Source organism: Bos mutus, chromosome 25 (assembly GCF_027580195.1).
Source record: "Bos mutus isolate GX-2022 chromosome 25, NWIPB_WYAK_1.1, whole genome shotgun sequence".
NCBI lineage: Eukaryota > Metazoa > Chordata > Mammalia > Artiodactyla > Bovidae > Bos > Bos mutus.
Genome location: NC_091641.1, coordinates 40,373,701 through 40,388,643, shown reverse-complemented (window position 1 = coordinate 40,388,643; position 14,943 = coordinate 40,373,701). Strand labels below are relative to the sequence as shown.

General features: G+C 67.1%; 1 protein-coding gene across 2 annotated transcripts in view; it reads right to left on the bottom strand.

Annotated features, from left to right (window-relative positions):
* PKD1 (polycystin 1, transient receptor potential channel interacting) overlaps positions 1 to 14,943 on the bottom strand; it is a 39,481-nt gene that overhangs the window by 7,256 nt on the left and 17,282 nt on the right. For both annotated transcript variants that reach the window (XM_070362603.1, XM_070362602.1), the window contains exons 10-29: positions 14,449 to 14,696; positions 13,287 to 14,042; positions 12,306 to 12,437; positions 11,876 to 12,051; positions 11,561 to 11,691; positions 7,415 to 11,028; positions 7,070 to 7,219; positions 6,042 to 6,185; positions 5,680 to 5,959; positions 5,400 to 5,613; positions 5,144 to 5,315; positions 4,887 to 5,039; positions 4,117 to 4,261; positions 3,398 to 4,018; positions 2,995 to 3,151; positions 2,642 to 2,894; positions 2,366 to 2,561; positions 638 to 808; positions 313 to 456; positions 22 to 232 (exon numbers count right to left, since the gene is read on the bottom strand). In XM_070362603.1, coding sequence (XP_070218704.1) covers positions 22 to 232; positions 313 to 456; positions 638 to 808; positions 2,366 to 2,561; positions 2,642 to 2,894; positions 2,995 to 3,151; positions 3,398 to 4,018; positions 4,117 to 4,261; positions 4,887 to 5,039; positions 5,144 to 5,315; positions 5,400 to 5,613; positions 5,680 to 5,959; positions 6,042 to 6,185; positions 7,070 to 7,219; positions 7,415 to 11,028; positions 11,561 to 11,691; positions 11,876 to 12,051; positions 12,306 to 12,437; positions 13,287 to 14,042; positions 14,449 to 14,696 — 8,068 coding nt within the window. The remainder of the gene's footprint in view (positions 1 to 21; positions 233 to 312; positions 457 to 637; positions 809 to 2,365; positions 2,562 to 2,641; positions 2,895 to 2,994; positions 3,152 to 3,397; positions 4,019 to 4,116; positions 4,262 to 4,886; positions 5,040 to 5,143; positions 5,316 to 5,399; positions 5,614 to 5,679; positions 5,960 to 6,041; positions 6,186 to 7,069; positions 7,220 to 7,414; positions 11,029 to 11,560; positions 11,692 to 11,875; positions 12,052 to 12,305; positions 12,438 to 13,286; positions 14,043 to 14,448; positions 14,697 to 14,943) is intronic.

Sequence of the window (14,943 nt, the reverse complement as noted above, 5' to 3'; positions counted from 1 at the left end):
GGTGGGCGCCACAGCACGCACCTGTGGGCGCTGTCCCCCACAGCCCCGTACCACACGGCATTAGCACCCAGGAAGAGGCCGACGAGGAGGACGCAGCACGTGGCGCGCTGCATGCGCGTGAAGCGGCTCCGAGGTGGCCGGTCCCACATGGAGAGCCAGACGTGCTTGTCGAAGAAGCCGCGCTGCAGCTCGGCCACCAGGAGGCGCTGGAACCGCCACAGCGCCGCATCGCCTGAGGGGGACAGGCGGGCTTCAGGAGACCCCAGGCCAGGCATTGGTTTGTTTTGCTGCGGCTGCCAGGAGGGGTCTTACTTGCAGCCAGCACCTCCTTCTCCACCAGGCCCCCGTTGGCCTCCATCTCCACCGACAGCCAGTCGTTGACCAGGAAGAAGGTGCTGCGGGCGCTCTGCAGGTCCCGGACGATGACGTGCTGCAGGAACCAGGCGGGGCTCAGCCCTGTGAGAGCAGGCAGGTGGTCAGGGCCGGTGGGCAGTCAGGGCCAGCGGGCGGTAGGCAGTCGGTCAGGGCCAGCGGGTGGTAGGCAGGTGGGGCAGACAGGGCAGGGCGGGCAGTGGGCAGTCAGGGCCGGCGGGCTGTGGGTGTGCAGGGCAGGCAATGGGCGGGCAGTGGGCCCCACCTTTGTTGTCGTGCCACACACGGATCTTCCACAGGCGGCCCAGGCTGTGCGGGGTGGCAATCTGGAAGACGTCCAGGCTGTTGCGCTGGAAGGCTCCATCCCCATCCAGGTGTCGGTGGCCGCTGCGGCCATCTGCCCCATACAGCATGATGCCCACGTGAGCCGTGGTCCCTGGAGCACAGGCGGACAGGGGCGCAACTCTGGGTTTCTGTCCACGGATGCTGACCCCGGCACGTCTGCCTGTTGATCTCCCTTCAACAGGCAAGGCCCGATCTCAGGCCCTCAAACTGTTCCATAAACGGCCCCGGTGGCGGTGGAGCATTAACTGCGAGTGACCACATGGGACAGAAGCATGGCTGCCAGCCCGCAGTCTGCTGCACGAATAAGAGACCCATATGCTGGTGCTGACTGGTGACACCACCCCTTCTAGAGCCTGCTGCTGACCAGTCCCTGCGCACCTGTCTCACACAAACCACCAGGCGCACGTGGTCTCGCCCCCGTGTCGGCCACGATAAACCCACACGACATTTTATGAATGTCACAGAAGGGAACAGAAACACACTTCAGAAATGAAAATTTCCCCGGACTTCCTTGGCGGTCCATTGGTAAAAATCTGCCTTGCAATGAAGGGGACACAAGTTCGATCCCTGGTCCTGGAAGATTCCACATGCGGTGGGACAACTCGGCCCGGGCGCCTCAGTGACGAAGCCCGGGCTCTAGAGCCCACGAGCTGCAGTGTTGAGTCAGTGCCAGGAGCCTGTGCTCTGCAGCCAGAGAGGAGCACCCGCACCACTAGAGAAAGCCCACACAGCAACCAAGACCTGGGGCAGCTTCAGGATAAACACATAAAAATTTAAGAAAATAAACACTTTCCTAACAAGAGAGGGGACCCGGTGATAAAGACGAAAGCACAGCAAAGAGATGAAAACTGGTACCAAAAAAATGCGCTTTAAATTAAAGGCAAACGCGTAACTGAAGACCTAGCCAACTGTGCAGCTCCTGCCGCCGCCCCAGGCCCTAAAAACGCCGCCAGTGGCAACGAGTGGCCGACATGAGCAAGGACACTGGTTGCAACAAAAAGGATGAAGACACCGCGGAGCAACCAATACGGCAAACGCTTCTTCACATGAGACGAGCTCTCAGAGGTGCTTCACAGCAGGAGCGTGGACAATGTGCGCAGTAAAGTGACCTCTGGCCGAAACACAAGGACGCCCCTAAGGCGGCGCTCACCGATGGGAACACCGCTCAGACTACTTGCTCAGTTTCCCACAAAGAAATAAGATGCCTGATCTCAGCGTCCAACGTGTATGTCGCGCAGTACTGACCCCATGCCAACCTGCTTCTCTGATGGCTATAACTGATGGTCAGAGAGTTAGAGACATTGTGAAATTCACAACATTTCACCCGGACGACCTGCTACCGTTTAGTAATCAATGGGCTTCCCTGCTGGCTCAGTCAGTAAAGAATACGCCTGCAATGTAGGAGACCCGGGTCGATCCCTGGGTCGGGAAGATCCCCAGGAGAAGGGAATGGCAACCCACTCCAGTATTCTCACCTGGAGAATCCCATGGACAGAGGAGCCTAGCAGGCTACAGTCCATGGGGCCACTTAGCGACTAAACCACCACACGGTCGATGGCCTGGCTGATCCTGCCCACCTGTGCATGCCAGTGGGACTGCATGCCCACAGGCCACTGTGTGTGAACCTGCCCCGCCGGAAGCCCCTCACCTGAGCCCCGGCCCCAGCCAGTCTTGACCAGGATCTCGTACTTGAAGCGGCCCCCCTTCCCGCAGAACGGGATGGCGCGGACCCGGCGGACGTCCAGCTGGTCCAGCTTACGCAGGATCACGGCCATGACTGCGTAGGTCAGCAGGCACACGGCGCAGGTCAGCAGGACGACGTGGTTGATGCCGGAGGCCGGCTCCTGGGGAGACAGGCCCGTCAGCCCCGAGGCCGCGCACCACGGCACTGGGCCCCCTTCCGTGCGGGCGCGGCGCCACTCACGGGGAAGGTGAACTCAATGCGGCTGGCGGGCACGAAGAGGCTGGCACCGAAGGCGGTGAGGTGGCGGGTGAGACAGACGGCCTCGCGGGGCGAGGTCTCCTCCAGGGGCACCAGCCCCTCCGAGCGCCATGCCATGTGCTCCTCGCTGAAGTACTGGCAGAGCGACGTGTACAGGCCCACGGACACCGCCAGCGCCGACCAGCGGAAGTGGCTGCTCAGGTTCAGGTGGTAGCTCGCGCCCAAGTCGCGGGACCTGGAGGGGGGCGTGTCACGGCCAGGCCCCGCCCCACCCAGCCCCGCCCCGCCGCTCCCACCACGGGGAGCCCACCCGCCGAGGCCGCTGCGCACCGCACCCCGGGGCGATGAAGAAGGTGTAGGGCCTGTGGTCGCCACCCGCCAGGGCCTCCAGGCTGATCTTCTTGCTGGCTGAGCAGTTGTACTCGTTAGGCCGGGGCTCTGAGTGCAGGTAGGCAGCCAGGAAGGGCTCGGGCTCGTCCGGCAGGTACTGTTCTGTGGGCAGGCGGCATGGGCAAGCTCAGACCCCTGCCCGGGCAGCCCACACGCCCTGGGAGCCCACCCCTGTGGCCCTCTGGCCAGGCCCCTAGAGCCCCATGAAGCAGGACACAAGCCTTAACACAGGCCACAAGTTGGGGGTGCCTGTGAGAAACACAGGTTTAGCTGGCCACCCTGCAGCCCCACATGAGTCGGGTGCAGAGAGGAGGAGGCCGCCCACCAAGGGCCCCGCTGGCCACGCACCGTCCAGCACTGTGAAGGTGAGCTGCAGGTGCAGCCCCGCCTCGGGGTTGCTGTTCTCAGGGGTGACCACAACGCTGACCGAGGCCCGGGGCTGGATGACGGTGGAGCCGGCAGGGACGCACTGGTCCTGGGCAGCCTGGTCCGAGTTGTTGGGCACCTTCACAGTGATGGCGCGCTCCGAGGCCAGCTGCCTGATAGGGATCTGGGCGCCGGCCTGCGTCTGGAAGGCCATGGAGGCCACCTTGGTGGAGACGGTGTAGTTGCTGATGTAGCCAAAGGGGAAGGGGTTGGAGTCCACAAGCAGGATGAGCTGCACCACGTCGCTGAGGTTGGGCAGGGCTGCGCTGAAGGCTTCGGGGATGGAGAAGTGGCAGCCGGGGCCCGGGACGTCACCCTGGCACAGCAGGCTCCGTGGGTCCGAGCGCTTGCCCTGCGCCAGGATCTCCTCGCCTGCCAGTGTCAGGGGCTCCTCGTTGAGCACGCGGGAGCGTGTGAGAATGCCCACGAGGGCAGACGACAGCTGGTAGGCCCTGGATGCCACCAGCAGGGAGGGCGGTTCCGCCCCCAGCTCCGAGGGCTGTGGGCCCTGCACGTCTGAGCTGGCCACATGGATGAGGTCGCCTGTGGGTGGCAGAGGAGGTGGGGGGAGGCAAGTGAGGGGAGGGATTGTGGGAGGGGTCAAGGGAGAGGAGGGGGCAGAGGTCGGCGGGGCGGCGCACCTGTGATGTTGAGGATGCTGTCTGCGATGGTGGTAGGCGTCCCCGCGCCCGTGGCGGTCTCCGCCTGCAGGATACGCATCATGTCTTCCAGCCTGTGCAGCGTCTTCTTCAGGCATGAGCGGCACACGAGCTCCCGGCTGGACACCTGCAGGGCACCCACACTGCGTCCAGCCAGCTGGCCAGGCCAGGTGGGGCTCGCCCCGCTCACCCTGCCCTTAGCGCAGCCTTTGCAGGGGGCTCCCTGCCTCCACTGGCCATTCCGAAGCACCCTTCCCGCTGTGTTCTGCAGGATCCACACTGAACACGCCTCCACCCCCAGTCTCTCTCCCAGAAGCCCCTCAGTGACCCTTCCCCACATGCAGGCCAAGTTCAAGGTTGCGTGGCCCCACTAGCCATCCTGGCCCCTCACACACCCGAGCCAGCTACAGAGCAGTTGGTGACCACGGCCAGTGCAGAGATCCCGCACTACCCTCCTGAGGCCTCAGCAACAGCCACCGGCCTCCCCTGACACCATGCCCCCATCAGAACAGAGCCCAGCCCAGCCTGGCCACTGACTCCTGGGCAACGGGGTGGGGACCACAGGCCCGGGGTGGAGCACAGAACAGCGTCTCCACTCCGCGCTGCCCACCCCCCCACCCGCCCTCCCCGGGTGCTTCTTGTGCCCAGAGCCCTGGGGGCCGCCCTGGGGGCATGCAGCCGTGCAGGCTTGGCTAGGAAGGGAGCTCTCGGGATGTGGGGGCCGGGCTGCTGTGGGGCTGGGTCTGCCCTACCGTGCACTGGGCCAGCGCGGCTGCCACCTGCTGGATGTCGTCCACCGTGTTGACCCGCAGGGACACCAGCGTCTCCGTGATGTTCTTGCGTATCTGGGCACGCAGCTCCTGCCTGGGGTCCGGCTCCGCCAGCACAGGCAAGGTCTGCTCGTACTGCGGGCACAGGGCCGTCAGCGGGCAGCGCCGGCCAGACACCGTCAAAAGGGGCTTCCCAGGACCTGGGTGGGGGTCGCCTGGCATGGGGGGGTCTTGCCCACCTCGTTGAGCACAGCGATGAGCGCCAGTGAGTACTCCATGACGTGCTGGGGGTCGGCCTGCCGCAGCAGCCCCGGCAGCGTGCTCCCCGCCAGGCTATGCAGCCAGCCCGTGAGGTCCAGGGGGCCGTCAGCAGGGTCCCCGGGGGGGTCTGGCAGGGTGATGGTCAGAGACCTAAGGGCAGAGGCGGGGCGTGAAAGGGGCTGGGCCCTCCCCTGACCCCTGGCCGGCGGGCTGGCTCTGTGGGCACGGGCTCACCTGTTGAGGGCGACCACGGCGGCCCCCAGCTGGTCCTGCACCAGCACAGCCAGGCCCACCACGAAGTGGGGCGCGAAGCCAGGCGGCAGCACGGCCCCATAGGAGGCGAGGCTGCCCTTGTAGACGCAGAACTCCTCGCAGTGGCCCTGGCGGCAGCGCCGCAGCTGCAGGGCGTACACCAGCGGCGCCCCCGCGTCCTCCGCGTCCTGCCAGCCTGTGGGCCCAGGGTGTCAGCGGGGTCCCCGCCCGGCCTGCCCACCCCACGGCCGGCCGTACTCACCCGTGCACTCGAAGTGCAGCTTGGTGGTGAGCGCACGCACGTCCTCCACGGGGAAGAGGCGGCAGGAGCCGCCTCGCGGCGGGCGGTTGGGCGCCAGGCGGATGGAGGCACAGCCCTGCTCCTGGCCTGAGCGGCCCAGCACGGTCAGCGTGAAGGTGTAGCCCTCGCCGTCGCGCAGCACGCCCCGCCGCACCACCAGCCGCATGCCCGTGCTGCCCGTGGATGTGGTCGTCGCGTCCAGCACCAGCGTCTCGTTGCTGAAGCTGCGCGCAGCCCACAGCTGAGGGGGGCACGGAGACCACGGTGCTTGGGGGAGGGTCTCCCCCAGGACCACCCAGCGCCCCCAGCCCCTTCCCACTCACCCCATGCTCCAAGCCCCCGTCGCAGTTGTCACAGCGGCCCTCCAGGTACACATAGGAGCTGCGGCTCACTGCGTACACCGCCTGCGCCTTGCAGGACACGCACTCCAGGGATACAATGGGCACCCGGCCGCTGCGGACCAGCACCTGGAAGCCGTCGGGGTGAGGGGCCTGCCACCTGCGTGGGCTCTGCTTGACATCAGACCCTCCCGTCTGCCCAGGCGGAGGGCAGCAGCAGACCCTGTTGTGCCCCAGCCCTCCTGTGCCTCCTCCCCTGCAGGCGCCACCTGCCAAGGCTCCTCTCAGGCCCAGCCCTCACCCAGGACTCTGTGTGGTTTTGTGACTCCCAAGCTGGGGGAGGGGATTTGAGGAGCACAGACCACGAGGACTTGGTTTCTGCAGCCCCCAGGGCCCCCGACAGGCGCCCAGACACAAGTGGATGGAGAAGCAGAGGCAGGAAGGCGTGAGCGAGTGCACACATCCGTGCAGGGACGACAGCGAGCCAGGTATGGCTCCGTCCAAGCGCCCCGCTGCTGTGCACTCTGGGGGGTCCCTGGCACACAGCCCCAGATGGCCCCTCTGGGCAGGACCCCCGCCGGGCGGAGGCCTGGCACCCCCCTGGCACAGGGGATGCACCCCATCCCAGGCACCAGCAGGGCCTGGTGCACTGGCTCCCATCACAGCCGGTGGGGTACAGTGCTCAGGGACAGAGACTGCGCCATGCACGTGAGGCCAGGCCTCCCCATTCCGGGAGGGGCCCCCATGTGCCAGGAGGGGACGGCCTAGGGCTGTGCCTTGAGGCTTCCTGCGCCTATACGGCCTTTCTGGAGAGAAGCCAAGCCGAGGGCAGTCTTATTAAACAGAAATGGCATCGAGAGGAGTGACAACTCAAGACCGATGACTTCCAAAGCCCCCAAAACGTAAAAAAACCACTTGGGAACGGGAGCTGGGCACTGCGTGGGCTCCGCCTTGCCAGCTGCACCCGTCTCAGGGCCGAGGGCTCTCCAAGGCTGGGCCGCAGTAGCACCCACCGTTTGGCTGGTGACCTCCTCCTTGCGGCCGGCCTTCCACACGGTCAGGTTGAAGGTGTACTCCACGCCAGCACGCAGGCGCTCCCGAGGGATGGTGACCACGCTGCTCCCGCGGGGCCCGAAGTTCAGCGCACACCCACCGGTCTCGCTCTGCAGCCCATAACGGGGGGTGGGGGTGAGACCCCAGAGCTGCTCTGGCCTGCAGCAGCAAGACCCCCTACCCCCAACTGTGGTCCAACTCTCCACCCCCCCGCCCTTCACCGGGCACTCGGAGCCCAGGCTTGCTGGGCTCATCACGCAGACGCCCCGCGCGGGGTGGGGAGGACGCGTGCCCCCGTGGCTGACCTGCGTTGCGGCCACGCAGGCCCAGTGGAAGCTGAGGGGTGTCTGGTCGCCATCCTCCAGGTTGGGGTCGTAGGACTTGCTCCCGTCCAGCACCAGGTCCTGAGAGTCTGACCACACGCGGGAGGAGCCGCCCTCCACGATGGGCACTAGACGCTCGGGGGCCACCGTCACGTTGGCCTGGATGCTCCGGGCCAGCGGGGTGTCCCCGAACGACACCACGAACACAAAGCAGTAGTGGCCCACGGGCAGCGCAAGCCGCGGCACCACCAGCTGGGGCCGGCTCACGTCCACACCGGGCAGGGCCACCCGGGCTGTGCGCCCAGGCCGCTGGCAGCTGGTGGCGCGGTACACCTCCCAGCGGTACTCGGTCTGGTAGGTGACGCAGTCCCGCAGGTCCACGTGGGCCTCCAGGTAGTTGCGCTGGGAGCGCCGCATGAGTACCTGCGGCGGCAGGGCCACGTCCACCGCGGGCTCCCTGCAGGCCAGCACGTGGACGGTGACCGTGGCCTGCGCCACGAAGAAGCTCACCAGGTTGGAGGCGTTCACCTGCACGGGGTAGTCCCCGGGCTGCAGGTAGGAGTGCACCGCCCAGGGCCCCTCTGTGTCCTCCACCGGGGCCCCATCCCCGAAGTCCCAGTGGTAGGACACGCGCCGGGGACTGGGGCTGGTGGCCGCCTCAAAGTGGGCGGAGCGGTTGGCAAAGCAGCGGGGGCCGCGCAGCGCCACGTGCTGGATGGCGTCCTGCACCTCCACCAGCAGCGTGCAGTTCACACCGCCCAGCTCATTGAAGGCGCGCACGTGGATCTCCAGCAGCCCCGCGGCCACAGGGGTGTAGGTGACGTCACGGCCTGACAGAATAACCAGCGAGTCCCCCTGCACCTTCTGCAGCGAGAAGTACCAGGCGTAGGCGACGCGGGAGCCCCGCTGCACGCGGGCGCTGAAGTTCCGCTCAGCGCCTGTGGCGATGGCCGGCCCGCAGCAGTCGGGCACCTGCAGCCCACCCACAGCCTCCAGCACCGAGATGCGCACCTGGGCCTGCGCCCGGCTTACACGGTTCTCGGCGTGCACGCTCACCGTGTAGTCCCCGACCCGGGGGAAGCTGCGGGAAAAGTGGGGCGTGGGCAGCACCTCGAGGCCGCCCCCGCCGACCTGCAGGAGGAAGCGGACGGCCGAGCCAGCGGCCAGCAAGATCTGAAAGTGCACCGGCTGCCCAGGCTCCACCACCTTCCTGCTGGCCCACAGCACCAGGCCCACGATGGGCTCCTGCACCGTGAGGTTGTGCGTGGCCGTGACCCAGCTGACCGCATTGGAAGCATTGAGCTGGATTGAGACCGGGCCGGCATCAGGGAGGACCACAGTGATGTGCTGGCCCTGCCTGCTGCCACCTGGCACAGCCCAGCGCCAGCTCACGTCAGTCCCCACGGCCAGCTGCCCCCAGAAAGGCACTGTGGAACCGGCCACCACGAAGCCGCCGTCCAATTCCCTGGCCTGGATGCTGAGGCCGCCAACGGGCACCTGCACAACCACCTCCACGGTGGCATTGGCCAAGCCCAGCTGGTTCTTGGCCACTACTGTGACCAGGCATAGGCCGGGGCTGGGGAAGATGAGGGTGGTGGAAGGCTCCCGGGTCTCCCAGCACAGCCCTTCCTCCAGGGACCAGCTGTAAGTGACGCTGCTGCCCCCAGCCAGCTCGGCCCAGAGGGTGACACTTGTGTTAACGGCAGCTGGGTTCGGGGAGGCAGTGACGGCCAGCCACCCCACCGGCTCCACAAAGTCCACCGTGCAGTTGGCTGAGGCGCTGCCCAGCATGTTGGTGGCCCGCAGCTGGACGTGGTAGGTGCCGGCCTCAAGCACGGTGAGCGAGAAGGCTTTGCCGCTGCCGGCCAGGGTGGGGCCACCGTCGCGCTGAGCGGCCCAGCTGTAGGAGATGTTGGTGCCATCGCGCACCACAGCCTGCAGCTGCAGCGTGCGGTTGGTGGGGAAGCAGCAGCCGCCGCCCACCACCTGCAGCCCCTCGATGTGCTGCAGGACATAGACGAAGATGCTGTCTTGGGCGGCGCCCACCTCGTTCTCGGCTGTGACGATGATGTTGAAGGTGCCCACAGAGCGGAAAGTGTAAGAGATGGTAGGGCCCCCGGGGATGGGTGTGCAGCGGTCGCAGAGGACCCAGGAGTAGTGCACATCGCTGCCGGCCTCCAGCACAGTGCTGAAGCTCACGCTGCCGTTGAGGGGCACCACTGTGCGGCTGGCGTTCAGGCTGAGCCCCCGCACGCGCCGCTGTACAGTCACATTCAGCCGGGCCTCCCCCCGGCTCACCTCGTTCCAGCCGGCCACCCTGACTTGGAAGCAGCCTGTGCTGCTGTAGGCATGAGTGACCGTGGGGCCCTGCAGCTGCCTGCCATCCCCCAGCTCCCACAGGTAGCTGGCAGGGTGCCCACGGCCCACAGCGGAGAACAGGTAGGGCTGCTGTAGCTCCAGAGCATGGGAGCTATTGACCCTGATGCCCGTGACCTCCATGGGCTCCTGTACCTCCACCAGCGCCGAGTCATTGGTGGCCGAGATGTTGTTGGCCGCGGTGACTGTCACAAGGTAGGAGCCCGCGAGCCGGTAGGTGAACGTGGCCTCGGGGCCCCCGACGTGGGTGGCGCCATCCTCGGCGCCGAAGTCCCAGGTGTAGCGGTAGGGGAAGGGGGGCCAGGCGTGGGCCACCAGGCGGGCCTCGTCCCCAAGCCGCACGAACTGCCTCTCGGGCTGCAGGGTGACGTTGCCCAGCTCAGGCTCCACGCAGACGCTGCTGAAGTAGTGTGCTCTGTTCACGCGGCTCGACAGCACCAGCGCCAGCGGGAACGTGCCGCTGTGCGTAAAGCTGTGCGTCACGGTCGGGTCCCCCTGGATGCTGACATTGGGTGAACCGTCCCCGAAAGTCCAGTCAAAGACGTAGTGGGCAGGGTCCCCGGTGACATGGGCCGTGAGGCGGGCGTGCGGCTGGGAGGCGATGCAGGCCACCGGCTCGATCCACAGCACCTCCAGGACGAAGACGTGCACAGGCAGGCTGCGGGCCAGGTGGCCGGCAGGGCTGGACGCGCTCACCGTCACCGTGCAGTTCTGCGCCCGCCGGTACACATGCTCCACCGTGGCCTCGGGGCCCGTGAGCACCGTGCCGTCCCCCATGTCGAAAGTCCATGTGACATTGTCACCGGAATCCAGGGCAGCGCTGACCACCGTGGGCACACCCTGCTCTACGGCGGGGCTCAGGCTCACCGTCAGGCCGCAGAGCTCCTCGAAGACGCGGACGCTGACGTCCGCCACCGTGTGGCTTACTGTGTTGTTGACCTCCAGGCGGACACGGTACGTGCCCCTCAAGGCGAATGTGTGGTTGACCTCTGGCTGGGGCTGGGTGACAGCTGGGGAGCCATCCCCGAAGTCCCACGTGTAGAGGACACCGCCCGGCGACGGAAGCGGGCGCGGGAAGAAGGCAACGGGCCGGCCAGCCACCAGGACCTGGCTGCCCACAGCCACAGCCACGGCAGGCAGGGCAGCACGCACGCTGACAGGCACCTGCTGCGTCAGGTTCTCGAAGGCGGTGGACACAAGCAGGGTCAGGCTGTACTCACCTGGTGGACAGGCCCCGAGTGGGGATGTGGCCAAGCCAGCGCTGCCACCCCACTCACAACCCGCCCACCCCAGCCCCTGGGCTGTTGGCGGGGCCACGGGGCAAACAGGGCCCCAGGCAGAGTGTGCTCTCCACACAGGGCGAGGCAGAAAGAGGTGAAGGGCAACTCAGGTGCAAATGCCCTTGGGTGACGGGCGGGTGCAGGGCCAGGATCACAGGCTGTTTACACTTCTGTGTGAGGCTTCTGGGACTTCAGAAGCGACTTAGAAGGATCTCCCCTTCTCCCCCAGAAAAGGCTCAGGGGAGGGGAACAGGAGGGACAGAAGGGGTCTGTTTCTGGCTGGCAGACTCGCATCACGGGTCTCTGAGGCCCAATCCCCCCTCACCTCCCTTCTTCACGCTAGCAGGGGCCCCAGGCCATCAGCCCGGCTGCATTCTGGAGGCAGGACCCAGGGACAACCCCCCAGGGAGGCGCTGTCCCAGGGCAGAGCGCGCCCAAGCTACAGGCCGTGAGGGCGGGAGGCAGCCCTTACCTGGGAAGGTGTAGGTGTGCGAGGTGTTGTGCTCCACCAGCACCTGGGCCACTGTGGGGTCTGGGACCTCGAACGAGTCGTACGGAGGCTTGAACTGGCCGACCGCCTGCTGCCCGTCCCCAAAAGTCCACCTGCCAGGGCAGGGAGCAGGCGGTGAGCAGCCTGGGGAGGGCCCACTGCACCCCTGCAGTGCCCGCTGGCCCGGCTGCAGCCCCCTTCCCGGGAACCACCGCCCTGATGCGGCCCCTCCGAAGGGCCCGTGTCCCCAGCACGTTCTGGCAGGGAGGTGGGGGCTGGGGGAGACGCTGCACTCACAGGAAAGCCACCTCCACAGCTGAGTCCACCAGCACGTGGGCGGCCAGCGCCAGCGTGCCGTTGGGGGCCAGCACGGGCGGCACTGCTGACACGCACAGGCCCCGCATCCGCTGCATCGGCTCCACGGTGACGTTGAAGTGCGCGCTGACGCTGCTCACATGGTTGGAAGCCGTCAGCTGTGGACACAGGCAGCAGTGAGCAGGCCGCCCGCCAGCCGCGAAGCAGTGTGGACAGAGCCCCCCAAGCCCCGCACTCACCCACCGCTGCCACGGGGTCCTCGGGAGCAGAGCGGAGCAGAAAGCACAGGTGAGCAGTGCCGCGCCCCGCCCCACGCCCCACCCCACGCCCTGGGTCCTGCCCCCGCCCCCCCCACGCCCCGCTCTCCCCACGCCCCGCCCCTCCCACCCCTGCGCCCGAGACCCCGACCCACCGAGAGCTTGAAGACTGCTGCGCTCTGGTAGATGACGTTGAAGACCACGTTGTGGAAGGTCAGGGACTGCTTGTCGTCGATGGTCCAGCGGAAGACCACGTCCGAGCCGGCCTCCACCGCGGGACTGTACCTCTGCAGAAGGGCGCCACGTGAGCGGGCCACGGCCTGTCCCAGGCCAAGGTCCCTGGGGGACGGACGCTGCCCCCAGCCCAGGTCCACCCGCCTCTGCAGAAGGGCGCCACGTGAGCGGGCCACGGCCTGTCCCAGGCCAAGGTCCCTGGGGGACGGACGCTGCCCCCAGCCCAGGTCCACCCGCCTGGACACGGCTGTCTGTGGGCTTCCCTTTCAGCCATGGAGGTCGTCATACCATACAGGGCTGAGCCCAGGCCTGGCCACACACCAACCTCTCTGTACCTCGGAGGCCCAGTGCCCAAGACCAGAGGCCAACCCACCACAGCCTGCACCCCCATCCCAGGCTCCCACTCGGGAGGCACGTGTGTCCCCACGGGCCTCGTGGTTCTGGACGCTCCCCTGCGTCACCCGACAGGTGTAAGCAAGGAAGACGGGACGCAACTGCACAATGGCCCGTGTGCAAGACGGGCACCCAGAGCACAGGCGCAGCCCGACAGCGGCCGGGCGGCAGTGGGCCCCAACCTTAGAAAGGGCTCAGTTCACCTGGTGAGACCCCAGTGGGGGTCTCAAAACACACCCAGGAACAGGGCGGTCGAAGGCAGGTGAAGAGCTCAAAAGCAGGCTCAGGAAACGTGGGAGAAAGAAGTGTTTTCAAAACAACTGTTCCGGAGGTGACTCTCCCGTCACTCGGGGATGGACGAGCCATTTTCTGCGCGCAGGGCCACCCGCAGGGGCCTGCCCAGGACCCAACACCAGGCCCAGTGTCCCAGCGGCTAGGCACGCTCCAGGATGGGGACGGGTGGCCCTCCACTGGGAGCCGCATCTCGGCGGGGCAGGGACCCCACTCACCACCAAGACGCCCTGCAGCACGCGGGCCTCGGGGCTGGGTGTGGCACGGAGCCCGCGGATGGGCTCTTCCGCCATCACCAGCAGGCTGAGGTTGGCCCGGCCGGCCCCGTTCTCCACCACCACCTCCACCTCGTGCTCGCCCTCGCGGAGCCTGGGCAGCGTCAGCATGGAAAACAGGCTGCCATTGGCCTCCTGGGCGCAGCCAGGCGCCAGGGTGGCCACAGCGGCTGGGCAGGCAGCCTCAAAGGGCGCGCTGGCATTGCCCCCGGGCCAGCGGGCCTCGGCGGTGGCATTGGTGCCCGAGTCCACCTGCAGTACCAGGGGCGACCCACTGGTGGGCACGTAGAGGCGGCCGTCCTGGGGGGCCGGGTAGATGGCCCGAAGCCCGGCCACTGGGGAGAGGACGTCGAAGATGCAAGTCAGGTTGTGCCTGGATACACTGTTGCCCACTGTGGCCCTGACCTCATAACGCCCCGGCCGCCGCAGCCCCGGGTTGGGGCCCAGGCCCAGCAGAGGGGTGAGCCGCTCTGTGGCGGCCAGCAACCGCAGGGCACAGGCGGGGCCAGCCGGGGCCGCCTCCAGCTGGGCAGGCAGGTGGGCGAGCCAGGCTGAGGCATTGGCAGAGAAATACGAAGCCTCGGAGCCTGGGAAGCTGAGCGCCGGGGGGCAGCGCAGGAGGGTGCCCGGCCCCGCGTCGTGCTGCAAGATGACGAGATCACCGGGGAGCAGGGTGATGTCCTGGCCATGGAATGGGACCTGCGGGAGAAGGCGGCAGGGCCGGGTTGCGTCCTCAATACGGGAAGGGGCACTGAGTCACTCCCCACAGGGGCCTCCACGTTCCTCGGTTCCTTGGAGCACCCGGCTTCCCAGGGGCCTCCAAGGCGATCAGGGCAGGGACGGATGGGGCACAGGACAGAGAGGACACAGGAGGGGTGGGCTGCCTGGACAGGGGCGGGGCCTCTGCCGGACGCTGACCAGCCATGCCCAGAGAGCAAGTGCAAAGGCCCTGGGGTGGGGGCAGGGGAGGAGGGCACTACTGAGGCAGCAGCAGGCCGCAGGGGACTGGATGGCTTGGCCGAAGGGACTGTATTTGGTCTGTGTGACGGGAAGCCGGGGCCTCGGGGGTGGAGGGAGGCAGGAAGCAGGGGCCAGAGATACGCACCGAGTACTGGGTGGCGGGGCCCGCAGGCACGGAGAAGAGGAACTCTTTCCACAGCACGTAGGAGACCCCAGGGAGGCCTGGCCCTGGCATGGATCCGTTGGCACAGGCCCCAGGGTGGCAGGGGGTGTCCAGAGGGAGGCAGACATTGGCTTGGGGGCACAGGGGCCCTTCTGGTGCACACACAGGGGCCAGCTCAGTCCTGTTTTCCAGGGACCTACCCTGGGGCTCGCTGCTGTTTTCTGGGGCCCCTACAAGGAAAGGAGGGATATTGGGGGCCCCAGTGTGCTTACAGACCACAGGGACACCCTGCTAGGAGACGGGGTCCTGCCAGCCAGTGTCCCCAGCCCCCAGCACCTCTCCTCTCCCCGTCTGACCCCAGCCCCAGCACGCTCCCCTCCAGAGCCACTGTCCTTGGCATGCCCTGCATGAACTGGCGTCTCCTGGCCCCACTATGTCCACCCTGAGGCTGGAGACCAGCCCAGTGGGCAACAAATC